The sequence below is a fragment of the Anolis carolinensis genome, chromosome 3 (genome assembly GCF_035594765.1).
Source record: "Anolis carolinensis isolate JA03-04 chromosome 3, rAnoCar3.1.pri, whole genome shotgun sequence".
NCBI classification, from domain to species: Eukaryota; Metazoa; Chordata; class Lepidosauria; order Squamata; family Dactyloidae; genus Anolis; species Anolis carolinensis.
Genome location: NC_085843.1, coordinates 94,618,781 through 94,645,300, shown reverse-complemented (window position 1 = coordinate 94,645,300; position 26,520 = coordinate 94,618,781). Strand labels below are relative to the sequence as shown.

At 49.7% G+C, this 26,520-nt stretch overlaps 1 protein-coding gene and 1 long non-coding RNA gene across 2 annotated transcripts in view; both read right to left on the bottom strand.

Moving 5' to 3' along the window:
* The window catches only part of LOC134297504 (uncharacterized), a 232,374-nt gene that overhangs the window by 29,071 nt on the left and 176,783 nt on the right, over nt 1-26,520 (bottom strand). The gene's annotated exons all lie outside the window — the stretch shown is intronic.
* On the bottom strand, nt 276-20,841 carry arx (aristaless related homeobox). Its single transcript, XM_062975203.1, has 5 exons — nt 20,483-20,841; nt 18,287-18,938; nt 15,224-15,269; nt 9,298-9,647; nt 276-1,717 (listed from the first exon to the last, which is right to left on the bottom strand). Exons 1-5 carry the CDS (start codon nt 20,667-20,669, stop codon nt 1,444-1,446), a joined length of 1,509 nt encoding a protein of 502 aa, XP_062831273.1. The 5' UTR covers nt 20,670-20,841; the 3' UTR covers nt 276-1,443.

The following is a 26,520-nucleotide window of genomic DNA, read 5'->3' as shown; positions in this document are numbered from 1 at the left end:
TAAAAATAAGACATCCCCTGAAAATAAGCCATGGTGTGTCTTGAAGAAAAATAAATACAAGGCACACGATATGTATAATGTTATGGTGTTAGACATTAAAATCAAAACAATAAAGGAGTTACTAAACATTGAAACCCCCTTTGTGACTTGGGCCCACCCTGTATATTATCAGGCAAAGAAGCAAAATACTCCAAAGATCCGTCCCTTATTTCCATGATGATTTCCAATGACACTGCATCTCCAGGTATCTTTTAGAACCGTAGATAAAACGTATATATAGAGATATAGTTTTATTTTCTATGGGTGACACTTGCCCGCTTGAGCGCAAAGAAAAGTGAGAGGAACAACAACATTACACAAAAGTACCAACGCCTTTCCTTCTTTGCTTTCTTCCTTCTGCTCTCTCTCTGTCTCCTGAATATCAGCCATCTCTGCCGTTCATAAGTTAAATAAAGGGTTTGTACATAAATATTTGTCTAGGGCCCCTAGGGTTATTTATCTACAACACAGTAAGAATCTACAGAAATGACAAACGGGTACAAACAACTACACAGAGTGCAATTCGTATATAACATTTCGAATATACAAAGCTCTGCCATTTTGTTTTGGGGGATGGTATGGGTTTTTTTTGTCTTTGTCGGAATATTTTTTAATAACAATGGTATATGTACAGCAATCTATCGAGCATCACAGTTTCGTGACTTCGTTTTTATTTATTTTATTATTATTTTTTAAACAGTCCATATTTATTTTTTATCTAGCACTGTATATTTTTTCCCTTTGGTTTGCTATAAAAAAACCCTTGGTTGGTGTAGCGATCGGAGGACCAAAAAAAAAAAGAGAGACCCAGCCATCACCACCCGCCCTGGTTCAGGTTTTTTGTTGTTGTTGTTGTTGGTTTGTTTGTTGTTTTTGCGCCGTCTCCGCACAGTCACTGGCTTTTATTTTTATTTTATGTTATTTTTTGGCCTTGCCAGGAAACATGAGAATAGCAGCAGCAGCAGAAGGAGAAGAAGCCCCTTTTGCTTCCACGTTGAGGTTTCCAAACGAAGTAACGTGGAAGGTATTGGGGCGACAAATGAACTCCCAGGGAAGGAGAGAGAGAGCGAGGCGGGCTGTGGAGCTCCGTTTCCCTCTCTAATGCTCGGCGGGGTCTCTCGCTCCGTCTATTTGGGCGGACGAGGGACGGAGCTCCTTCCTCTCCCTTCCCTTCCCTGGCGCTGCTTCTTCGTTCAGCCTTCTCTGCGGCGGACGTCTGTCTCCTCCTCAGTCCTGCCTCTTCGGGTTCTCGTTGCCGCTTCCTTTCCCTTTTCCCCAAGTCTCCCCGCTCCCCCCTCCCTGCTCTCCCCCCCCCCCTCCCCAACGTGGTTTTGGTCTTGGATTCGTCATTCTTTCAGTCTCTGGTTGACTGTCACTTTCTCTCTCGCTCTCCCCGTGCCTGTCTTAGCAGACCTCTTTGCCGGCGGCGCTGTTCCCGGGGAGGATGTTGAGCTGCGTGAGCTGCGCCGCGTGCTCCTTGGCCTTCAGCCGCAGCGCCGCGATGCTCGAGGCCCGCCGGTCCGCCGCCGCCGCCGCCAAGGGGTCCGAGAGGCCCCCGCCGCCCCCGCCGCCGCCCCCCGAGTGCACCGCGCTCTCCACCGCCGCCGGAGAAGGCTGGCGGAGCAGCGCCGCCGCCGCGGTGGAAGCGCTGGTCAGCGGGGCCATGGTGGAGAAGAGCCTGCAGCGAGGGAGGAAAGGAGCCGGGGGAGGGGGGAGGCGGAAGGGGTGCAAGACGGGAGGGAACAGAAACACATAAAGTAATACACTTCATTTCTACCCCCGAAGAGACTCCCTCCCCGCGGCTTACATAGGCACTCCAAGTCTGCAGCCTAAGACAGCAAACAAGACATAAGTATAAAACAATATCACATAAAATTGTGAACAACAACCGCTAAATGGTAAAAACGGCTAAATGGACATTAAGTCTAGTCCTGTCCGACTCCGGGGGTTGGTGCTCCATTTCTAAACGGAAGGGGTGTCCGTAAGAGAGCTGTAGCCAAATTTTTCAGGTTTTAAAAAAAACCTGATTTATTCATGAATTTTAACTGATTAACCAAATCCCCATGAGTGTCCACTGAAGCAGGCCTGTAGCCAGGGGGGGTTGGGGGGTTCAAACACCCCCCCCCCCAAATTTTTCAGGTTAAAAAAACCCCTGGTTTGCTCATGAATTTTAACTGGTTAACCAAATCCCCATGCTAAGTCTATGAGACGCAAAAAATTAAAAGTCCCTCCAGGCACTATCTCAAGCACATATTGACAGGTATGTAGGGGGGGGGGGGTAAGGGGTTCAAACCCCCCCCCCCACGAAATTTTCAAACCCTCCTCGAAATTTTTTTCTGGCTACAGCCCTGCACTGAAGTTTACCTGTCTTGAGTGTCCACTGAAGTTTATCGATGGAGCCTGATTTTTAAATTATTTTGCATTATGGAACTACTCTTCATGATTCACTAAAAAAAAGTTTCACCCCCTCCCCCCAATTTTTTTCTGGCTATATAGTCCTGTCAGTAGACATCTCCAAAATCATATGCCCCCTCCTTTCCTATGGTATCTTCAACTATGAACCTGCCAAGGGAGGCCCTTCTCTCACTCCGCCTCCACAAACAGAATTGGTGGGGAGGAAGGAGAGGGCCTTCTCAGTGGTGGCCTGACTTTGGAACTTCTTTCTGATAGAAATTAGATTAACTCCCACCTTGACCACTTTCCAGAAAGACCTGAAAACTTAGCTATCGTGCCCTCTACTAATCCAGAGGTCCTCAAACTTTTTAAGCAGAGGGCCGGTCCACAATCCTTCATATTGTTGAGGGGGCGGATTATCATTTGAGTTGGGGGGGAGAACAAATTCCTATGCACGCTGCACATGCCTTATTTGTAGTGCAAAAGAAACAGCAACAATGAAAAGAGCAATACAATATTTAAAAACAAGTACAATGTTAACAAACATAAACCTATCAGGATTTCAATGGGAAGTGTGGGCCTGCTTCTGGCCAATGAGATAGTCAAGTTAATTAGGATTGTTGCTGTTGTGTGCCTTCAGGTCATTTCAGATTTTGGGCAAGGGCCAGGTAAAAGACCTTGGAGGGCCATATCCTGCCCACGGCCCTTAGTTTGGGGACCCCTGCACTAATCAGTTACAACTTGACTTGGCCCTTCTACCCCTACCTTAGTGGTTCTTAACCTGTGGATCACCAGATGTTTTGGTCTACAACTCCCAGAAATCCCAACCAGTTTACCAGGCTGAGAACCACTGCCCTACCTTAATACCTGATCTGTGCACTTTATTACCTGCCCCTTGTACCAATGGCCTTGCAGTATATTGCACACTCCCTATTATGCCCTGCCTTCAGCACTGAACACCGATCCGCTATTCGTTATATCGCCTGTTGAGTTATGTTTCTATGTTTTATATTTTTATGTGTTAAATACTGCAATTATTTAATAGCCCCACCTTTTAGTTTCAACATCTGCTGTTGTATTTTATGATGTTTTATTTTACTGCTTAAATGTTTTAACGATATTGTTGTGTTTTAACTTTTATCTGTTCTGTTCTCTGGACTTGGTCCCCATGTGAGTCACTCTGAGTCCCTTGGGGAGATGGAGGTGGGTCATAAAAATAAATTTCTTCTTCTTCTTTATCTTCATCTTCATCTTCTTCTTGATTGCACTGTATTTTAAGCTGATATATTTTATTGTTATTACTGGGGTTGGTTCCCATGCAAGCCACCCCAGTCCCATTGGGGAGATGGGGCGGGACGGGATATAAGAATAAAGTTATTATTATTATTATTATTATTATTATTATTATTATTATTATTATTATTACTCACATTTGCATGTTTTGAACTGCTAGGTTGGCAGAAGCTAGGGCCAACAGCGGAAGCTCACCCCGCTCCCTGGATTTGAACCGCCAGACCTTTCAGTCAGCAAGTTCAGCTGCTTTGGCCCTTCAGATATTTTGGACTCCAACTCCCAAAATTCCTAACAGCCTACTGGCTATTAGGAATTGTGGGAACTGGAGCCCAAAACACTTGGAGGGCCCAAAAACGAGGGCTGTGAGTTCGTGGGAGCGTTCCCCCCCCCCCTTTTCCAGGCATCCCAGGACGATCTTACGGAGCCCCCGGTTGTGTATGGGGAGGGAGGGAGGGAAGGAAGAGAAGGGAAGGGAAGGAGGAAGGGGGCGGAGAGGAACAGGGAGAGACTGAGAGAAAGACAGGCTGGAAACCCCCCGGGGGCTGACAGCCAGGGAGCCTATTTGCAAAGTGCCTCATTCTCTCCCATTTCCTCCTGTCAGGAAAAAGCTGGGCTGGTGCTGCGCTCCGAGGGGAGGATTCCATAAGCAGCCAGGCGCGGAGGGAAGGGAGGGGGCTGTGAGGCGGCGGCTGCCCCGTCTTCTCCTCCTTTCTGCCCGGCCCAAGGCAAGGCCTCCTCCTCGCGTTCTTCTCCCCCTGGGCCCCCTCCGTCATTAGAGGCCCCAAAGCGGCCCCAAAGCGGCCCGGGCCCAGCGGGGAGCGCCGTCGCGGCGGATTTCCTCGCAGCGGAAGGCCAATTACGCGCCAGCATCCGGGCTCAACGGCGGGGATCTGGGGAGCTCGCCTTCCCTCTCGTTCCCCGTCTCTGACCCCCTTGACTGGCGCGTCGAGCCAGATCCGGGCTCTGCATTAACCGCGGAGGTGATTATGGACATCATCGCGGTGAGGGACTGAACTGTGCGCCTCGGAGGCAACAGGGGCGGCGACAGGGATAAGCCCCGCCAGAAAGAGACTGACGGACGGAGGGATGAGGCGCCTGGGCCCCATCTACACCGAGCATTTAACGCGTTTCCAAGGTAGCTTCCACGTGCGGTGACCAGGCAACAAACTCCCACAAAAGTGCATGAAAGAAAGCCCTTAGTAGTGCCATCACTAGCGCCTCATTCCCATGCGAGCCTCCAAGGGGTTTCAGGATTCCCCTGTGGCAGTGGGTCTCAACCTGTGGGTCCCCGGGTATTTTGGCCTTCAATCCCCAGAAATCCCAGCCAGTTACCAGCTGCTAGGATTTCTGGGAATTGAAGGCCAAAGCATCTGGGGACCTACAGGTTGAGAACTACTGTCCTGTGGAATCAATCACCTGCTCAGCAAAACTACTTCCTTCGCTACCTGGTTAGGAGCCTCTGTGGCGCAGTGGGTTAAACCAGGGCTGTGTGTGTGTGTGTGTGGGGGGGGGGGGGTTGTAGCGGTTCATTAATTAATTTCTCATTAATTTAAACTGGTTAACCAAATCCTCATGAGTGTCCACCCACTGAAGTTTATTTGTCTTGAGTTTCCACTGAAGTTTATCGATGGAGCCTGATTTCTGAATTATTTTGTATTATGGAACTATTCTTCATAATTCACTAGAAAAAGTTTCAACCCACTCCCATCCCCGAATTTTTTTCTGGCTATGGCCCTGGGTTAAACCCTTGTACTGGCAGGACACCTTGTGCCGGTTCGAATCCAGGGAGAGCAGGTGAGCTCCCGTCTGTCAGCTCCAGCTTACCATGTGGGGACATGAGAAAAGTTTCCACAGGATGGTAAAACATCCCTTGGGCAGGTCCTTGCAGACAGCCAATTCTCTCACACCAGAAGCGACTTGTAGTTTCTCAAGTCGCTCCCGACGCGGAAAAAAAACTACCGGGTTGAAACTTAGGGGGACGAACGCGCCTCTAAGCTGGGCGCTCCGTCATTTCCTCTCCAGGAAGCGGAGTCTCTTGAAAGAGAGGTCCCGAGGGTGCCTTTTCCACGGGGCGGGCCTTCCCACCAGCCTCCGTTTACTTGGATTCCTCCCCCTTTCTCCCCCATCTCCTCCTCCTCCTCCTCCTTCACCATATAATGCTCTCAAGTGGCATCTCCTCTTCCTTTGTTCTCCCCTCCGCTACCTTTCCCTCAGGTCTCTCCTCGGGTTTAATAATGGTTTCTTTGTCTCTTTAATTAACGACTGCCTTCTCCCCTCTCTCTCTTCATTGCGTGGCTTTTTTTTCTTTTCTTTTTTCTTTCAAAAAAGGGAGCTACGGTATAAAACATCCGCCCCATCCTTGCCTTCCCGTTCAGATCGGGTTGGGGGGCCTTGCTTGGGCATTTCTTTCCTCCTGCTTTGCGGGAGTTGCCAGTGAGTGGTGGTAATCACACTCTCTCAGCCTCAGAAGCAAACTCCCTCTGAACAAATCTGCCCCCCCCGCCTCCCCCCCAAAAAAACCCCGAGATTGATTTGTTTTAGTGTCAATGTAAATCCGAAACGACTGGAAGCCACAAAACATCATCATGAACAACTTCCCTGGGTGCTGTGCGTTTTCCAGAATGTATGGCCACGTTCCAGAAGCATTCTCTCCTGACGTTTCGCCCACATCTGTGCTAGGCATCCTCAGAGGTTGTGAGGTCTGTTGGAAACTAGGCAAGTGGGGTTTATATATCTATGGCATGTCCAGGGTGGGAGAAATAGCTCTTGTCTATTTGAGGCAAGTGTGAATGTTGCAACTGGCCACCTTGATTAGCATTAAATGGCCTTGCAGCTTTAAAGTCTGGCTGATTCCTGCCTGGGGGAATCCTTTGTTAGGAGGTGTTAGCTGGCCCTGACAACAAATATTTCTTTCTCCCACCCTGGACCTTCCACAGATATGTAAACCTCACTGACGTAGTGAACCCAGGAGAGCTCCCTGTATCAGCTCCAGCTCCATGCAGGGACATGAGAGAAGCTCCCCTCAAGGATGGTAAAACATAAAAAAAAAAAACATCCCAGTGTCCCCTGAGTAACGTCTTTGCAAGCGGCCAATTCTCTCACACCAGAGGCGACTTGCAGTTTCTCAAGTCGTTACTGACACACACAAAAAGCCAGACCTAGTTTCCAATATACCTCACAACATCTGAGGATGCCTGCCATAAATGTGGGCTTAACGTCAGGAGAGAATGCTTCTGGAACAAGGCCATACAGTCCGGGAAACCCACAGCAACTCAGTGATTCCGGCCATGAAAGCCTTGGACAACACATGTAAAAACTTCCCTCTTCCATGATGCTTTCTGCCCCCTATTTTAATAACTTGTCGTATTTTCTTCCCGTCGGCACTTAATAGGCAACCAAAGTAAGAATAAGGAAACTTGAATTGTGAATATATTTCTTTTGATTCTGGGTAGCAGCCTCACATCATCCACTTATAACCCTGTTAAACAAAACTGGAAGCACTGCCAACCAGGGACCTGAAGATCGCTCTCTAAATGCACTTTCCAGAGGTGGTTTTTTTTTAATGAGGGTCCAATCAGGAGAAAGAGAGGTGGCATATGATCGTGATACTTTAAAAAAAAATCCAGGGTAGTATGATTCAAGATTCAGAAGACCGTTCCCCGCCCTTCTCGCACAGAGGGAAACTCCTCTGCAACCCAGCAGCAAAGGGGCGGATGCACTCAAAAACATCCTGCCCTCAAATGCAAAACCTTGGCTGAATGTATACATTGCCCACCGGAAGGAAACGCCTGCCTTTCGCTAACCCGAACTCCGGTTTTAATTTGGAGTTTTAACAGGGGAAAGGGGAGTTCCCTTTCGCTTACTGCTATCCTAGACCCAGACCAGTGGGTGGGCGGCTTGTATTGTATGCAATCCTACATACATGCTCGGCTTGCAACTCCCGCCGGTCCTGTATTGCAAGGTCAATGGCGAAGAGTGCTGGGATTTGCAGTGGGTTGGAAACTTCCACTAAGCTGTGAGTTTCAGTAGTCCAAAAATCATAGAATATTCGGAACCGCCAAACCAGTCAGTGATGGGCGAGGAAGGCGTATCTTGGGGGTCATGATCAAATTATCAATTAATTTATCAATGATCAAACAATCAATTACAGTAATACCAAGGGAAAGAACTGGGATGGTCCGGGGTGGAAGAAAGAACTCTTGTCTGTTGGAGGCAAATGTAAATGTTTCAATTGGCCACCTTGATTAGCATTGAATAACCTTAAGGTTCAAAGCTTGGCTGCTTCCTGCCTGGGGGAATTCTTTGTTGGGGGTGTTAGTTGGCCCTGATTGTTTCTTGTCTGGAATTCCCCTGTCTTCTGAGTGTTGCTCTTTATGTACTGTCCAGATTTTAGAGGTTTTTCTAAAATATTGGTAACCAGATTTTGTTCATTTTGATGGTTTCCTCCTTTCTGTTGAAATTGTGTATATGCTTGTGGATTTCAATTGCTTCTCTGTTTAATCTGACCTGGTGGTTGTTAGAGTGGTCCAGCATTTCTGTGTTCTCAAATAATATGCTGTGTCCAGGTTGGTTCATCAAGGGCTCTGCTATGGCTTGAGTCAGTCTTAAGTGCTTTTCATGTTCCTAGATTTGTGCTTGGGCAATAATGCATATCTGGCTACCAGTATTTACAAACCTCTAAAATCAGGGCAGTAAATAAAGAGCAACACTCTGAAAACAGGGGAAACACCTCCCAACAAAGGATTCCCCCCAGGCAGGTAACAGCCAGGTGTTGAAGCTGTAAGGCTTTTTAATGCTAACCAAGAGGATTTATTGCAACTTTCACACTGGCCACAACAGACAATAGTTGTTTCTCCCACCCTGGACCTTCCACAGATATATAAACCCCACTTGCCTAGTTTCCAACACCTCACATCTCATAATTTATTTTGAAACATCAGAATGACAAATTAAATGTTCTAAACTCCTCCTTGCTTATACAGTATCGCCACATATCTGCAGGAAATATGTTCCGGGACCATTGGTACTAGCATACTTTATTACTTTATATTCCATGTTGAATGGTCCTACTGATTTAAATGCATAGTCATATGTTGACTGTTTTAGACGTGATGATTTGGTTTTACAGGTATGTTAGGCATTGAATTTTTCCATTCCTACGTTAGAGTCCCCCCAGGGGTATATAAATACAGTAATAATAATAATAATAATAATCTCTGAGGATGCCTGCCATAGATGTGGGTGAAACGTCAGGAGAGAATGCTTCTGGAACATGGCCAGACATCCTGGAAAACTCACAGCAACCCAATCAATTCATGCCAAGGGAGAGAACTGCATTAATTGATCGGTGGCTGTAAATTAGGTTTGGGCAAACTTGGGCTTAAGCGGCTGAGGGGGGAAAGGAAGGGGCCTGAGGTTGTGAGGAATGGTGGGAGTGGAAGTCCAAAACCCCTGGAGGGAGGGCCCAAGTTTGCCCAAGCCTGATCTGTAGCATGATTTCAGCTTGCCCGCCACCCTTGCACTGCCCTGGCTCAAGGCTCAGACCTTCTTTGGTCTGTTTTCCCGCTTTACCTTCCGAAGGCGGGGCTGATGAAGGCCGGGTGTCGGAAGACGGCGGCGCCGAGGAAAGTGCTGAGCCCGAGCGGGGCTCCGGCGCCGGGGGCGAGGGCGGCGGAGGAGCCGGGCGGCGGAGGCGGGAGGCCCGGGAAGGCGGCGGCGGCAGCGGCAGCGGCGGCGGCAGCGGCGGTCCAGGCGGAGTCGAGGGCCGGGTGGTGCGGCGGGAAGGGGCTGCTGGCGTCCAGGTAGGGGCTGAGCGGGTGCGAGGCCGAGAGCGGGCCCGGGAAGGGCAGCCCCGGAGGGTGGCTCTGCGCGCCCGCTTTCTCCCGCTTCCGCCACTTGGCCCGCCGGTTCTGGAACCAGACCTGGAAGGGAGGAGACCAAGCAAGAGAGACCAGGCCACGTTGGGTGTGTGCATATGTGCGTGTGTCGTCCCCTCTCCCACGTCACTCTGGAGGACATTAGAGCTCGCCTTCCTGTCTACAGCTCCTTCCTCAAGACACCTTTCCCCATTCCAAGTTTAGTTGAGTTTGGAATTATTTCAGGCTGGACTGAAATAAAACAGTTTGTGTTCCTGGGTTATAAATGTCAATTTCTAATAGGTCCTATCATCAAAACATGGGTGGGACAAATTAATTAAACTGCAAGAACTCTGTCTTTGTAGGACATCCTTCCTGCAGCATTAGAGTTTTTGTCAATTAATTATCTCAGCCAATTCAATATATAGTAGAGTCTCATCCAACATAAACGGGCCGGCAGAATGTTGCATAAGCGAATATGTTGGATAATAAGGAGGGATTAAGGAAACGCCTATTAAACATCAAATTAGGTTATGATTTTACAAATTAAGCACCAAAACATCATATTTTACAACAAATTTGACAGAAAAAGTAGTTCAATAAGCAGTAATGCTATGTAGTAATTACTGTATTTACAAATTTAGCACCAAAATATCAGCATGTATTGAAAACATTGACTACAAAAATGCGTTGGATAATCCAGAATGTCGGATGAGCGAGTGTTGGATAAGTGAGACTCTACTGTATGTGTTGTCGAAGGCTTTCATGGCCAAAATCACCGGATTGCTGTGGGTTTTCCGGGCTGTAGGGCCATGTTCTAGAAGCATTCTCTCCTGACGTTTCGCCCATATCTATGGCAAGCATTCTGAGAGGTTGTGAGGTCTGTTGGAAACTAGGTAAGTGGGGTTTATATATCCGTGGAATGTCCAGAGTGGGAGAAAGAAGTCTTGTCTGTTGGAGGCAAGTGTGAATGTTGCAATTGGCCACCTTGATTGGCATTAAATAGCCCTTTAGCTTCAAGTTCTGGCTGCTTATGGCCCCTTAAATCCCAAATTGCCCAGTTGCCAACAGTCCTCACAACCTCTAAGGGTGCCTGCCGTAGATGCAGGCGAAACGTCAGGAGAGAATGCTTCTGGAACATGGCCATACAGCCCGGAAAACTCACAGCAATCCAGTGATTCCGGCCATGAAATCCTTCGACAACACATTCAACACAATACTTGTGTCCCTGGGTTATAAATGTCATTTCTTAATTGGTCCTATCCTACAAACATGGGGGACTAGTTTATTAAACTGCAAAAACTCTGTCATTGTGGGACATCCTTCCTGCGCATTTGACTATAGTTTTTGTCAATGAATTACCTCAACCAATTCAACATAGTCTGTGGCAGCCACAAAACAAACAAACAAAAAACCTCAGGAAGTTTCACGACTATTTTCCAAGTAAGTACCATACAATTAAACAGGGAATAATACTTTCAAACCAGGAACAGATTTTTTAAAAATGTTGGGTTCCTGTGAGTTTTCCGGGCTGCATGGCCATCTTCCAGAAGCATTCTTTAATGACGTTTCGCCTGCACCAATGGCAGGCATCCTCAGAGGCTGTGAGATATGTTGGAAACTATACAAGTGGGGTTTATATATCTGTGGATATACTTGATGGACAAACCTGGACACAACATATTATTTGAGAATACAGAAATGCTGGACCACTCTAACAACCACCACGTCAGACTACACAGAGAAGCCATTGAAATCGACAAGCATGTGGACAACTTCAACAGAAAGGAGGAAACCATCAAACAAAACAAAATCTGGCTACCAGTATTTTTTTTTTTAAAAAAAATAACAACTCTAAAATCAGGACAGTAAATAAAGAACAACACTCTGAAAACAGGGGAATTCCAGACAAGAAACAATCAGGACCAGCTAATCACCTCCCAACAAAGGATTTCTCCAGGCAGGAAGCAGCTAGGCTTTGAACCTCAAGGCTATTCAATGCTAATCAAGGTGATCCATTTCAACATTCACACGTGTCTCAAATAGACAAGAGTTCTTTCTCCCACCCTGGAAATTCCAAAGATATATAAACCCCACTTGCCTTGTTTCCAACAACCTCTGAGGATGCCTGTCATAGATGCAAGCGAAACGTCAGGAGAGAATGCTTCTGGAACATGGCCATATAGCCCAGAAAACTCACAGCAACCTAGTGATTTCGGCCATGAAAGCCTTCGACAAGACATGGGGGGCAAGTTTATTAAATCGCAAAAACTCTGTCTTTGTGGGACATCCTTCCTGCAGCACGTTTTGCTATAGTTTTTGTTAGTGAATTATCTCAACTAATTCACAATAGTTTGTGGCAGCCACACACACACACACAAAAAAAAAAACCCACGAATTTTCTGGAGCATCACGACTACTTTCAAAGTTAGTGCCATACAATTAAACGGGGAATAACAGTTTCAAACCAGGAACATTTTTTTTCTTCAAATTTCGTTATATAGTGTAGACCCATATCATGCAGTTCAAACTGCGTCATTTAAAGCAGCCGAGATCCAGCTCTCGTTTAGTTTAGTTTGGACTTATGAAATGTCACTGACAAGAACAACCGATTAAGGAAGATCTCCAAGGATCACTTGATGGAAAAACGGGAGAATGGTTTCAATTAGGATTCAATGGTTTTTCTGTTCTCCAAAGCCAAGTGATGTAAGATCATCTGCTCAGGTCTCATACTGAGGGTGTGCATCTAAACCGGATATGGGTAAACTTTGGCCCTCCAGAGGTTTTGGACTTCAACTCCCACCATTCCTCACAGCCTCAGGCCCTTTCCTTTCCCCCCTCAGCCGCTTAAGGAAAGGGCCTGCGGCTGTGAGGAATGGTGGGAGTTGAAGTCCAAAACCCCCGGAGGGCCAAAGTTTGCCCATGCTTGGACTGTATCCACACTAGAATGACTGCATTTTAGCTGCCCTGGCTCAATAATATGGAATCCTGAGACTTGTAGTTTGAGGAAGCAGAGAAGGCTATAGGCACAACTCCCACGGTTCCATGGCATTGAGTCGTGGTAGTTAAAATGTTGTTACACTGCATTCATTCTACCGTGCAGAAAGCTGATGCCGCTGGACATAGGAGTCCTTCCTATCTATCTATCTCCCTGTAAATACAACGGCCTTCAAAGGTCCTCGTTCCCTGTGGTCTTTGCAACGTCCCTCCCCGTTTTCAGTCCTTTTGAGCCTTCTCTCTCTCTCAGTTTCTCTCTCTCTCTCTCCTCCCTTTCCCTCCCCATCTGCAGAGGGCTGACAGACAGTTAAATGTGTTGTCGAAGGCTTTGGCGGCCTGTGAGTTTCCCGGGCTGTATGGTGTTCGAGAAGTATTCCCTCCTGACGTTTCGCCCGCATCTATGGCAGGCATCCTCAGACGTTGAGAGGTTCGTTGGAAATTAAGCAAGTGGAAGGTCCGGGGTGGGAGAAAGAACTCTTGTCTGTTGGAAGTGTGAATGTTGCAATTAATCATCTTGATTAGAATTGAAAAGCCTTGCAGCTTCAAAGCCTGATTGATTCCTGCCTGAGGGACTCTTTTGTTGGGAGGTGTTAGCTGGCCCACATTGTTTCCTGTCTGGAATTTCCCTATTTTCTGAATGTTGTTCTTTATTTACTGTCCTGATTTTTAAGTTTTTTAAATACTGGTAGCCAGATTTCGTTCATTTTCATGGTTTCCTCCCTGTTGAAATTGTTCACATGCTTGTGGATTTCAGTGGCTTCTCTGTGTAGCCTGACATTCTGGTTGTTAAAGCAGTCCAGCAAATAATATGCTGTGTCCAGGTTGGTTCGTCAAGTACTCTACAACAGCTGACTTCTCTGGTTGAAACTGCAAGGCTTTTCAATGCTAATCAAGGTGATAAATTGCAGTATTCACACTTGCCTCCAATAAACAAGAATTCCTTCTCCCACCCTAGACCTTCAATAGAGATATAAAGCTCCCTTGTCTAGTTTCCAAAATACCTCACAACCTCTGAGGATGCCTGCCCTAGATGTGGGCGAAACGTCAGGAGAGAATGCTTCTGGAACATGGCCCTACAGTCTGGAAAACTCACAGCAACCCAGACAGTTAAATGTTTTTGCCAACACACGCGCTAAGTAAGTCTCGTATTTTCCTTTTAACAACGACTTTTATTATTTTTATTTCTTTAAAAAAGCTTAAATGACTCTGATTTCCCACCCGATTGAAATTATTATTTTTTATCACGTTTCTTATGGTTACGAGTGCCACCCACACTCTGGACCGCCCCCAAAAAGCTCTCCTCTTTTCCATTTGGGGGGGGGGGGAGGACGGAAAAGGGGAAAATGGATGGAATAAACAACAACAGCAGCAACAGCAGCAACAACAACAACAAAAACCTAACCCAACTCTATTCCGTGTCTCCCTCCTTCCCCTCAAATGCACACTCTTTCCCTCAAAATCCCATGTAGAAATGTATTTTTTATCTCCACTTCCAAATTCGGCAACAACGAAAGTGCATGAAAGGGGGGGGGGGGAATAATCAATTTCGTTGCAGAAATGGAAAGAAAAGTCCCATTTTAAATCGAAACAGAGTCCCGTCGCCTTGAATATAAATGTGTCCTGAAGAAGCGTGGAGGGAAAATGAAGGAAAGGTCGCCGATTTGGCCACTTTGAGGGCATCACATTTTGGGGAAGTTTGGAAGCAGCCCGATTCCCGGCGGCCCCCCCCCCCCCCTCTTTTCCCGTCTCCAACTCAATTAGCAACTTGGCCCCTTTTCGGATTGATTTAATAAGTTTGACTACACCCAAAGGTAAACCGAGGGGCTCTCATAATTCATATCCCCCCCTTTAATTACATATTCTCCAGGGAAGGAAGGAGGGAGGGGACTAAGAAAGAAAGAAAGGGGGGAACAGAGAAAGAAATCTCTCTCTCTCTCTCTCTCTTTTTGAGTTATTTAACTTTCCCACGACTCATTCCCCTGAGCTGGAAATCCTGAGTTGCTGTCACATCTCTGTTTGACAATGGAGAAATGTGTCAACAGAGAGGAGGGGACGCCGGGCTCTTCATTAGCCCCTCTAATGCGCGAAGCTGTTGGGTATGAAATGAGCCATATGGAATTTATGATGCTCTCGGCTTCGGCCTGTGAAGTGATTTGCGCGGAGCCAGGAAGGCCGCTGCCATCTGTTGTGGGGCGAGGAAAAGAGGAAAGAAAGGAAGGAGGAAGGAAGGAAGAAAGAAAGGGGGGCAGCTACCGCAGCATCCCGCTCCACATCCCCGCCGACCACGACGTCTTCCCGCCTGAACCACTTCGGAGCAGGGGGGGGGGGGGGGAGGAGGCTCCCCAAAGGAAGCCCTGTCTCAGCCTGAAATCTCATCCTTTCCGCGGGGAGAGGAAAACTAAGTGAAAGGGGGCAGCTATTTCCAGCGCTGGGACTCCCAATAGGTTATGGGCCCAGGAATTTCAACATTTCCTCTCCTCCAATAGGTTTGGGCTGTTTGGGGCTGTGGAGTCGTCAATGATGTCCATTCCTATCCCAGCGCTGCCAATCCAGGGTGAGATCTAAGCCTTCGACAACACAATATCTCTGTAATTGGCCACCCGACCCCTCTTCTCCCACCCCCGTTTCCCAGGCCCCGGACTCACCTGCACGCGGGCTTCGGTCAGATCCAGGCGCATCGCCAGCTCTTCCCTGGAGAGGAGACACCAAGCAGAAGGGGAAAGAAAGGCGTTCAGGAGAAAGAAGAGGAAGACGTGAAGGAGAAGAGAGGCCAGCGAGAGGCCGGGCCGCCCCGAGGAGGTGTTTCAAGAAACTGCCACAAATATGCCTTGTTTCTTGGAAGACAGCCTTCTTTTTGACATCCCCGGCCCTGTTTATTCTTTGTAGTTGCCCTCTCTCTCTCTCTCTCTCTCTCTCTCTCTCTCTCTCTCTCTCTCTCTCTCTCTCTCTCTCTCTCTCTCTCTCTCTCTCCCTCTCTCCCTCTCTCTCTCTCTCTCTCTCTCCCCCCCCCCCCCCGCTTGGGCATATTCTCTGTTGGGTTCCATCCCTGACCTGCACAAGACTCTTGCGTCATCAAGTCTCCAGTCCTCAATGAGTAGCTAGGTAAGAGACAGGGCCAAGCTGAGGGATTCCTTTCCCCACATTCCTATGCATCTTTTACCCAAAAAGGGCTTTGTTTTTCCTCCTCCTGCTAGCCCCTGCCCCCACCCCCCATTGATGATGTAGCCATTGAATCCTGCGAGGCAACTCCCTTTTAAAGTTTGATTGCCCTTAGCTGGCCGTGTGGCCATTCGCCATTCTCTTCTACCTTTTCTTTCTACCTGCGAGGATGCATATTTTGCCTCTCTCTCTCTCTCTCTAGGCAAAATGTAGCTGCATGAACTTTTTGCCCTTTTACCTTTTAGAAGATGAGACTTAATAAGTTAATTAGCCCCGAGACCTTTTCTATCAAGAATGTATTCCTTTTACTTCAATAAATATTTTGAACCTACCTAAAGTTCTGACTCCGCAATCCTAAACAATCCTGACGAACGGAAGCGTATCCTAGCTCACCACAAGCAAGTATCTGCTGGTTATGAAGTCTACTTCTGGCAATCTGCGATATTTATGGTGGAATCACCCCAACTGAGGGTTATTTTTGAGCCTAACGGCTCAGATTCCCCAACATCCTCCCCCCCTTTCAGCCTTCTTTCATCCATAAGGCGAGATCGAAAATACCACACAAGACCAACCTTTCTCCCTCCCGCCCTCCGCTCAGGTTTTTACCCACGCGTTGCCGTGGGGTCACATCACATATCGGGTTTCTCTTCCCCCGGAAGCCCCGCTTCGAAATCATAGCAGTGCCGTCGAGAGGAAAAGGGAAGGAAGGGGCCAACAGCACCACGGAGCTCCTCAGGGTTTGGCTCCGCTTCCCAATTCGGTTTGAAAAAAGGCATCCTTGGCGGGGAAGGGAGGGAGGGGGGCAGAAAGTCCCCAGGAGCCTTGAGCCCCCATCCAGGATGGGCCAAGCCCTTCCTTCCTTCCTTCCTTCCTTCCTTCCTTCCTTCCTTCCTTCCTTCCTTCCTTCCTTCCTTCCTTCCTTCCTTCCTCCCTCCCTCCCTCCCTCCCTCCCTCCCTCCCTCCGTTCCTTCCTTCCTTCCTTCCTTCCTTCCTTCCTTCCTTCCTTCCTTCCTTCCTTCCTTCCTTCCTTCCTTCCTTCCTTCCTTCCTTCCTTCCTCAGGGGCCCGAGAGGAGAATTATTATTATTATTATTATTTACTATTCACTATATTTATATACCGTCATTCTCACCCTTGGGGGGGGGGGACTCAAGGCGGTTTACAACCCCATTTGTCTGCCTGGCCAGCCCTACTGGGAGATGATGCTGATGCTGATGATTATTATTGCCATAATGGGAATCCATCTTTGGAAACTTCAGGGGGAATGTTGCCCTCAGATAGACACATGAAAGTTCCCTGGTGTTCTGGTCTCTCTCTTGGGTGGGAGGAAAATTGTAGGTGTTGCTTTTGGAAGGATTAAATAAATCTTGGGGTGGTTTTGCTGGGGGAGAGGGAGGGAGGGAGGGAGGGAGGTCGCCTTGAGGGGGATTGCGGTGCTCCAAAAGCTGAAGGAAAGGTCCCTCCGGAATGGCAAAGGCAGTCACACGAAGGGGATTAGCCTCTCTTCGGGAATAAATACAGAGACCAAGGTGTCGTCCCCCCTCCCTCAAGGAAAAGGTTCAAAAAGGGAGCCCACATTCCCGAGGAAGGCGAGAGCGCATTTCTTCGCAGATGGCAAGGGCTCCTCGGCCTGATTCTTCACAAGGTCTTGGCTCCCTTTCTGTTCCTCTCCCGGATTATTTGGCAACAGGATGAGAAAGCTGGCAGGAGAGGGAGGGAGGAAGGGAAATCCCTAGGATCTGGCTCCGGGGATTATGATTTGTTTAATGTCTGCATCCACAAAGAAGAATGGGCCCTAAAGAAAAGGGATACTCACGCCGCGATCGCGCACGGAATGAAGCGGGTTTGAAGGGGAAGGAGGCGAAGGAAAATGCCTCCCAGGCGGCGAGCGGGAGCGTCGATGCCAAGCGGCCCTCCGGCCCCATATTTTTAGCCTCCCTTCTCCCCCTTCCCGGCCGCGGCGGGCTTTGATCTCGCCTCCCGAGCTGCGGCCGAGAACTTGATCCCTGGCAGCCGAGCCCCGGGAGCGGGGCAAAAATAGACGCCGGGGAGAGAGGCTTGGGCGAGGGCCTGCCCAACGCCCAGCCCTGTCCTTGGCTGAGAAGGGACGAGTCAGCTTTAAGCGCTGCTTCTTCCCATTCTTGGAGAACCCTTCCCCAAAGCTTAGATGGGCAAACATGAACCCTCCAGGGGTTTTGGACTTCGACTCCCACCATTCCTCACAGCCTCAGGCCCCTTCCTTTTCCCCCTCAGCCGCTTAAGTGGCTGAGGGGGAAAAGGAAGGGGCCTGAGGCTGTGAGGAATGGTGGGAGTTGAAGTCCAAAACCCCTGGAGGGCACAAGTTTGCCCATGGCTGTGTAGATGCACCTTTAAAGTCTCTATCTTGAATAAACAGTTGCTTACAAAAACCTTGTCCTTATAACCGGCCAGAAGATGTGGTTTCCGCGCTGACTTTCCAGAACTATAGTGTGGACTACTGTCTTTGGTTCTTCTCCCTTCCCGAGGGCCTTTCTCAAAGCGCGGGGAGGAAGGGGGCGGCCCGCGGCTTACCTGGTGAAGACGTCCGGGTAGTGGGTCTTCTGGAAGGCCCTCTCCAACTCCTCCAACTGGTAGCTGGTGAAGGTGGTGCGGTAGCGGCGCTGCTTCCTCTTGAGCAGCCCTTCCTCGGAGTCGCTGCCCGCCGAGAGGCACACGCCGTCCTCGCCGTCCTTGCCCTCGTCGCCCGGGAGCAGCGAGAGCTCCTCTTTCGGGGACCCCTCTGCGGAGGCGCCCTCGGGGGGCGGTGGAGGCGGCTGGAGGGGCAGCGGCGCGGGCGGGGGCGCCGGGCCCGGGCCCATCCCCATCCCCACCCCGCCCCGACGGGCCTCCTGGGCCTCGGACAGCGCCTCGTCCTCCTCCTCGTCCAGCAGCTCCTCTTCCAGCTCGTCGTCGTCGTCCTCGTCGTCGTCGTCTTCCTCCTCCAGCAGGTCTTCCTCGTCGCGGGCGGGCCTTCCTCCCCCTCCTCCTCCTCCGTCGTCGAAGGGCGCGTTCTCCCGGTAGGACTTGCTGCGGCTGATGCTCACCTGCGGCGCCTGGCTGATCTTCAGCGCCTCCCACGAAGAGGCCCCTGCCTCGGACCGCGACACCAGCCGAGCCCCGCCGGGAGCGTAGAGGCGGCGCAGTTTGGGAGGAAGGTGCAGCTCGGAGGCCTCCAGGCCCGGCCCTGCAAGGGGAGGAAAGGGAAGGCAGAGCGGAGAGGCACTGGGTCAAGAGAAAGGCAGAAAGCGCTCGCCACTCGCATTATCATTATCATTTAGCAGACTTCTGGGGGGGGGCACTAAACCCCTGTGCCGGCAGGACTGCTGACCGAAAGGTCCGCAGTTCGAATCCGGGGAGCGGGATTCGCTGTCAGCTTCAGCTTCCCAAGCGGGGACATGAGAGAAGCCTCCGACAGGAGGCTCAATACCTGTGGTAGGATTTCTCAGCCTTCTTGGGAGAAGGGGCCCCAGTTCCTTCTCTCTCTCTACACTGGCCATTGAATACAGTTAGAAGAAAGTGGTTTCGTTGTGGAGCCGGGTTGAGGCCCATGCTACAAAACGCCGGTGCACATTCAGGACCTTCTTTTTTGTGGGAGTCCGTTGTCTGCCACCGCAGTCTGGAAGCTCCCTTCGGCAGGGCCTTCCTCTGTAAAGCAGGGCCGATTTAAAGCGGACTTCTTCGGGTGGTTACCTGACACCTGTGGAAGAGGGAACCAAAACGTTCCCTTCGTACACATATAAACAAATCGGTTGAATCCAGTCCTAACAACAAATATCGTCTTCAAACAGGGCTAATTTTTGCCCTGTTTCTAGCATTTCATTCATGCATGTTAAGTTTGATGATTGTAGCATCAATGGGTGGCTTTGAACTGCCATTGTGCGATTGGTACTATTACTATTAAAGGAGCCCCCGGAGGCGCAATGGTGCCGGGACAGGTCCGCGGTTCGAATCGGGGAGAGTAGGGTGAGCTCCCTTTATCAACTCCAGCTCCCCGTGCGGGGTCATGAAAAAAGCCTCCCACAAGGATGGTAAAACATCAAACATCCGTGCGTCCACTGGGCAAGACATCCTTGCAGACGGCCAATTCTCTCACACCAGAAGCGACTTGGAGTTTCTCAAGTCGCTCCTGACTTGAGTTTCTTGTCTGTCCTTGGCAGTTTGGACGCTCCCTTCGATCTGCATTGAACGCTCAGTGTAGACAGGGCCTTCCTCTCTAAAACCGATTTCAAGCGGACTGCTTCGGATGGTTACCTGACACCTGTGGAAGATGTCTCCCGTTTTGTAGGTCGGCGTCAAGGAGGAGGAAGAATCCTGACCTCTCTGTCTCTCTGTCTCTCCCTTCCCTCTTGCTTTCCCTCTGTTTTTGTCTGTGGCCCCGCTTGCCCTAAAGCTTCAAAGGGAGCCCCGGTTTCCTCCAAACCTCCCTCCCGGCTGACACCAGATCTCTTCGCCCTTAGCTGGAGGCCTGGCGCGGACGGAAAGAAAACCCTTTCGGAGGCCTCTTGACAAGGGCGGACATGTGTCACCACAAGGCCACACATCGGAAAGAGAAGCGGGTCCCAAGTCTGTCTTCCGATCACTATAGACTTTCAGGGCTTGGAGGGAAAGATCCTCCTGAGACGGGAGTCTTCGGGACTCGAGTCTGCCAGGATCTGCCCCCCCTCCCCCTCACCCACCTTCCTTCCCTCCCTCCCTCCCTCCCTCCCACCCCGCCGGGTCTGGTCTCACCTTGCCCGGCCTTGTCCTGCGGCGCCAGGGCGGAGGAGGGGGCGGCGGCGCCCACCAGCCGCATCTTGCAGGGGCTCCTCCGGCCCAGGATGCTGTCGATGCAGTAGGAGGAGAGCAAAGTTGGCGATTTACTTTTGCAGCTCTCGGGCCTCTCTGAGCAGCTCTCGTCCTGGTATTGGCCGCTCATGGTGGCGCTGGCTGGCCTGGCCGAGCTGGCTCTGGCCCTGGCCCCGGCCCCTCCCCGGCGGAAGGGCAAGGCGAGGCGAGGCGAGGAAGCGGGCAGGCAGCCGGTCGCGGCTCGGGCCTCTGTCTCTGGACCCCGCGAGGAGGGTAGGGACTGAGGCGCGCTCGCGGGGCGCGGGGTCCCCTCTCCTCCACGTGCGGAGAGCCCGGCGCTGATTGGCTGCCGGCAGAGGCTGGGCAGGCTCCGGCTCCCAGCCCCGAGGGAAACCCGGACCGGATTCCTCCACCGAGGCAGGAAGGGAGGCGGAGCCCGCCGGACGAGGCCGCCTCGCCCTCTCTGGGCTTTGACTGAATGGGAGCAACACCTTCAGCGGCCTTTCTCACTTCAGTCCTCCGGACACTTTGAGAGATGAGCACAATGCAGATGATAGCAAACTTTAATTACGTTTCTTACAACCTCTACATTTAAGAAACATTTTCTCCCATCCCGACTTGCATTTCTGAGATTTATTAAATTAATAGTGGATTCCTGAATCAGAGGTGGGTTTTCCAGCAACGTTAGGATGATTTGAATTGGGCTGCTGTGAGTTTTCCGGGCTGAATGGCCATGTTCCAGAAGCATTCTCTCCTGACGTTTCGTCCGCATCTATGGCAGGCATTCTCAGAGGTTGTGAGGTCTGTTGGAAAGTCTAGGGTGGAAGAGAAAACTCTTGTCTGCTCGAGGCAGGTGTAAATGTTTAAATTTGCCACCTTGATTAGCATTGAATAGACTTTCATCTTCAAGGTCTGGCTGCTTACTGCCTGGGGGAATCCTTTGTAGGGAGGTGTTATCTGGCCCTGATTGATTTACGTCTGCAATTCCCCTGTTTTCAGAGTGTTTTCAATTAGGGCCAGCTAACACCTCCCAACAAAGGATTCCCCCAGGCAGTAAGCAGCCAGACCTTGAAGCTGAAAGTCTATTCAATGCTAATCAAGGTGATTAATTGCAACATTCACACTTGTCTCCAACAGACAAGAGTTCTTTCTCCCACCCTGGACATTATCCCACAGATATATAAAGATCACTGTCATAGTTTTCCAAGAGACCTCACAACCTCTTAGGATGCCTGCCATAGATGTGGGCAAAACGTCAGGAAATAATGGTTCTGGAACATGGTCATACAGCCCGGAAAACTCACAGCCACACAGTGATTCCGGCCATGAAAACCTTCGACATATTATTTGAATTGTTTGCCCCAATAATTTGCTTCCTAATCATCATCATTATCATCATCATCGCTACTTATTCTTATTTATATGCCGCTTTTTCTCTCTTCAAAGAGACTCAAAGGGGCAAAGAACTCAAAACATATAACATATTTGGGAGGATGCATCAGAATTGACCCCAAAATTGTGTATTTAGGGTTAGGGACTCAGCTCTGGATGTATGTTATGACTGTTTGTTTACATCTAGAATGAAACAAAGGTACCAAAATCACCGGGTTGCTGTGAGTTTTCCGGGCTGCATGGCCATGTTCTAGAAGCATTCTTTCCTGACGTTTCTCCCACATCTATGACAGGCATCCTCAGAGGTTATGAGGTCTGTTGGAAACCAGACAAAGGAGGTTTATATATCTGTGGAAGGTCCAGGGTGGGAGAAAGAACTCTTGTCAGCTTGAGGTAACTGGTGACCTTGATGAGCATTGAATGGATACCAATCTCTGAGGGTGCCTGCCATAGATGTAGGAGAAAAGTCGAGAGAGAATGCTTCTGGAACATGGCCATACAGCCGGAAAACTCTCAGCAACCCTTTGTTCTGTTGTATAGAAAAACGAGTGTCGGCGTCCTCTTTCAATATATTAGTTATTTTCACAATCATAATTCCTATTTAAAGAGTTAAAATGAATAAATATCCTATCAACTGGAAGGAATGGCTTGGATTTTTTTTCTTGCTCAGTTTTTCAGTTGGTTTATATGTTTGTGTCTAAGTGTGTTTTGTATTCTAATTACACAATCCCACTTGAATTCTTCACCCCGAGACCAAACAATTTGGGATAAAACATCGGATCTGTCGGGAACGAACCGGGGTCGGGAGAGATGGGAAAGAGCCTGAGGTTGTCGAAGGCTTCCGTGGCCGGAATCACTGGGTTGCTGTGAGTTTTGCGGGCTGTATGGCCATGTTCCAGAAGTATTCTCTCCTGACGTATCGCCAGCATCTATGGCAGGCATCCTCTGAGGTTGTGAGGTATATTGGAAAGTAGGCATGTGAGGTTAATATATTATTTTTCCTACCCTGGACATTATTCCACAGATATATAAACCCCGTGTGCCTAGTTTCCAAATACCAACAGGTCTCACACCCCTGAAAATGCCTGCCATAGATGTGGGCGAAACGTTAGGAGAGAATGCTTCTGGAACATGGCCATGGAAGACTCACAGCAACCCAAAAGCCTGCAGTCTTGCTCCTCTCTTCCATCTTCTCCGGGACGGATCCCAAGCCTCAACATCGCAAAAGCCTTTCCCGACAAGATGAGGAGCTGCTTCTTCGCCTTCCCAAACGAGGAATTATTCTCAAACCACATTTCTGAGCTGTCGCCCCATAGAACAAGATCCAGGGTTCACCTTGCCGGGAAAGCAGCGAGACTTTGGTGGGTGTTTGTGATGAACCTACCCCATTTATTTCAAGGGGGCGGCTTCCGATTTATTTTGCCCTTGGAAATTAGGCAAGGGAAGCGTTGAGTCCTTAGGACAGGCCGCCTTGAAACCCTCCTTTAAGGTCAAGGAGTGCCAGGGCTTGGACGGAAGTCATCTAAGGTCACTGCAGTTCATCCCGGAGGCGAATCCTTGCCTCGAGTGGTTTGCTTTAAGAATAATCTGAATTCTGCCTCTTAGAAAATAGTCCTATCCATTCATTCTAGCGGGGAAACAACTCCCGCCGGCATCCGTGCCCGAGAGGTGCCCAAGGTGGTCCACATTGGCTCCTTCATTGTTTTCCAGGCCGAGGGTGGTCTCGGGGGGGGCACGACATCCACGCAAAGGAGGCTTCACATCCAAATGTGGGACCAACCAGGGTTGGCGCCGGCGGGAAGAGTCCAGGCCTGGTTTTCTTTCCACTCCTCCTCCTTCCCCGAACGTGTCACATTTTTTTAATTTTACAAAGACATCTACTTGAATCGCTTACAGTCGGTATTTAAAAATACAAGGATTTATAATTGGGATCCCTCTCCCTCTTTTACTGTAATAAACATCTGGATAACTCTTTGAAATGCAAATGCGCGAAGGAGAGAGAGAGCGAGCGAGCAAGTGAGCGCTGCCTTGGCAGAAGGAAGACGCAGCAGCAGCAGGAGAAGCGTGGCTGCTGCCGTCTCCTCCGGGAGAGAGAGGCCAAGACTGCTCGCCCCGTCGGGCCACTTGCTCGCCCTTTGCTCGCTGGGGAAACAGCAACACGGTCCCCTTCCATTCCCCGTAGTCTCCCCGCCCTGTCCATCCTTTCCGCCCAGGAAAAGCCAACGGTGTAGTTCATTTGTGTTCTTTTGAACGTTTGGTGGCCAATGTTTACAAAAGCGCCCTTCGAGGTCTTTCCTTCGCTTCCCATGGAAACACAGCAGTCCAGACTGAAACATGGGCCACGCTGCTTTGAAGGTTGGACGAGGACCTGGGGTCTAACCCTTCTCGCTCGGTCATGGAGGCCCCCATCCCCACTGATCATATAATGCAGTTTCAAGCCGATGTTGAAGAAAGCGGCTGAGGGGGGAAAGGAAGAGGGCTGTGAGGAATGATGGGAGTGGAAGTCCAAAACACCCGGAGGGAGGGCCCGAGTGTGCCCATGCCTGCCTTAAAAGACAAACGAGCCTTTTCCCAGCCTTATTATTATTATTATTATTATTATTATTATTATTATTATTATTATTATTATTATTATTATTATTATTGTTATTTCCTCCCCTGGTCTCGAAATGGCGCCTCAGGCCTCGGCGTCCCTTCTTTTGGGGCCCCTTTTGGGTGGGAAGGAAACTTTTGTCCCCCGTGGTTTCTAGCTAGGAAGCCTCGGACACGGAGATGCCTGAGGAGGGCTTCACACATGCCTCAGACGCGTTTTCCAGACCATGCGGCCTCCCCGCCCGCCATTTCTCCCCTCCCAAGGCACCTCTAACGCGGGCGCATCTTGTTGGCGCCGCTTTCCCTCCTTGTTCCTTCCCCGAAGGCTCTCCTCGCCTCAGGAAGAGGGACTGATTGGACCCGTTGTCGGAAAGGGAGAGAGGGGAAGAAGCCCACGGGACTGAGGCAGGGAAAGGACCGGACAACCGAAATGAGCAGAGGACATTTGCAATGTTGTTGTTGTTGATAGAAAACGCAGGAACGACGCCATTCATTCCTTGGCGATTCGAGAAAGGCCTGTGGAAAGAAAGGTGCTTTTCTCTCCGGCCGGGTTCAGGCCGCGACTCCCCGTCTCCCGAAACTCTCAAGCGGCTCCTTCGAATGTGTTCCTTCCTCTAGAGATATTGAATGTGTTGTCGAAGGCTTTCATGGCCGGAATCACTGGGTTGCAGTGAGTTTTCCGGGCTGTATGACGTTTCGCCCACGCCTATGGCAGGCATCCTCAGAGGTTGTGAAGTATATTGGAAAACTAAGCAAGGGAGGTTTATTTATCTGTGGGAGAATGAAGTCTTGTCTGTTCGAGGCAAGTGTGAATGTTGTAATTAATCACCTTGATTAGCATTGAAAAGCTTCAAGGCCTAGCTGATTCCTACCTGGGGTAATCTTTTGTTGGGAGGTGTTATCTGGCCCTGATTGTTTCTTGTCTGGAATTCCTGTGTTTTCAGAGTGTGGTTTTTTAATTTCCTGTCCTGATTTTAGTGTTTTAAAAATATTGGTAGCCAGATTTCAGAGGTTTTTTTTTTTTAAAAAAAAACAAAACAAAAAAACAATTAGTGGCTTTTCAGTGCTAATCAAGGTGATTACTTGTAACATGCAGACTGGCCTCCAACAGACAAGAGTTCTTTCTCCCACCCTAGACCTTCCAAAGATATATAAACCTCACTTGCCTAGTTTCCAAACATGCCTCACAACCTCTGAGGATGCCTGCCATGGATGTGGGCGAAACATCAGGGGAGAATGCTTCTGGAACATGGCCACACAGCCCTGAAAACTCACAGTAACCCAGTATTCCTTCCTTCCTTCCCACCACAGTTCGCCCTTCCCCGTCTCCAACTTTAGAGACTCCTCTGAAGCACACGGAGGCCGGCTTCCCACTTTTGCGAGACTTTCTCCCGTGCCTGCTTGCCTGCCTCTGCCTCTCCCTCGCCAATTTTTTTTTGCAAATAAAGACATTAACTACTCTGTCTCCGAGGGCCTCTGTCTCCCTCTTCCCTGCTCAAACGTGCTAATTTGGTCGCCAATGAGAGCCAGGAAGAAGCGAGAAACCGTCGCCCAAATCAGTCAAACAAAACAGAGGCCGGGAAGCAAAGCACAGGGGAGAGATTGAGGCAGAGAGAGAGGCAGGAGGGCGGGCGGCTCCCTTCGCGGCACATAGATACAAAGGACCGCCAAAATCTCCGAAAGATATCGGACCAGGCAATGGCGAGATTAATGAAAGGAAAGGAAACGCTGGATCCGACTTTTATCTCCTTCCTAAGGTAACCAAATAAAGCACTCTTCCGGCTTTTAGCTCTGAAGCTCCCTTGGCCTGAACACAGGTCCCAATCCACAGCAAGTGAAGGGAGGCTGCTCAAACCCCGCCACTCGCTTCTTTGAAAGAGCGCCAAGGTAAACGAATGGGCCCGGGGATGACCATCTTTGCCCCGGTTGCCTCATACAGAATGGCGGTGGAGGCAAGGTAGTCCAGCGGCGAGGACGATGGAGAGGTTGGACAAGAA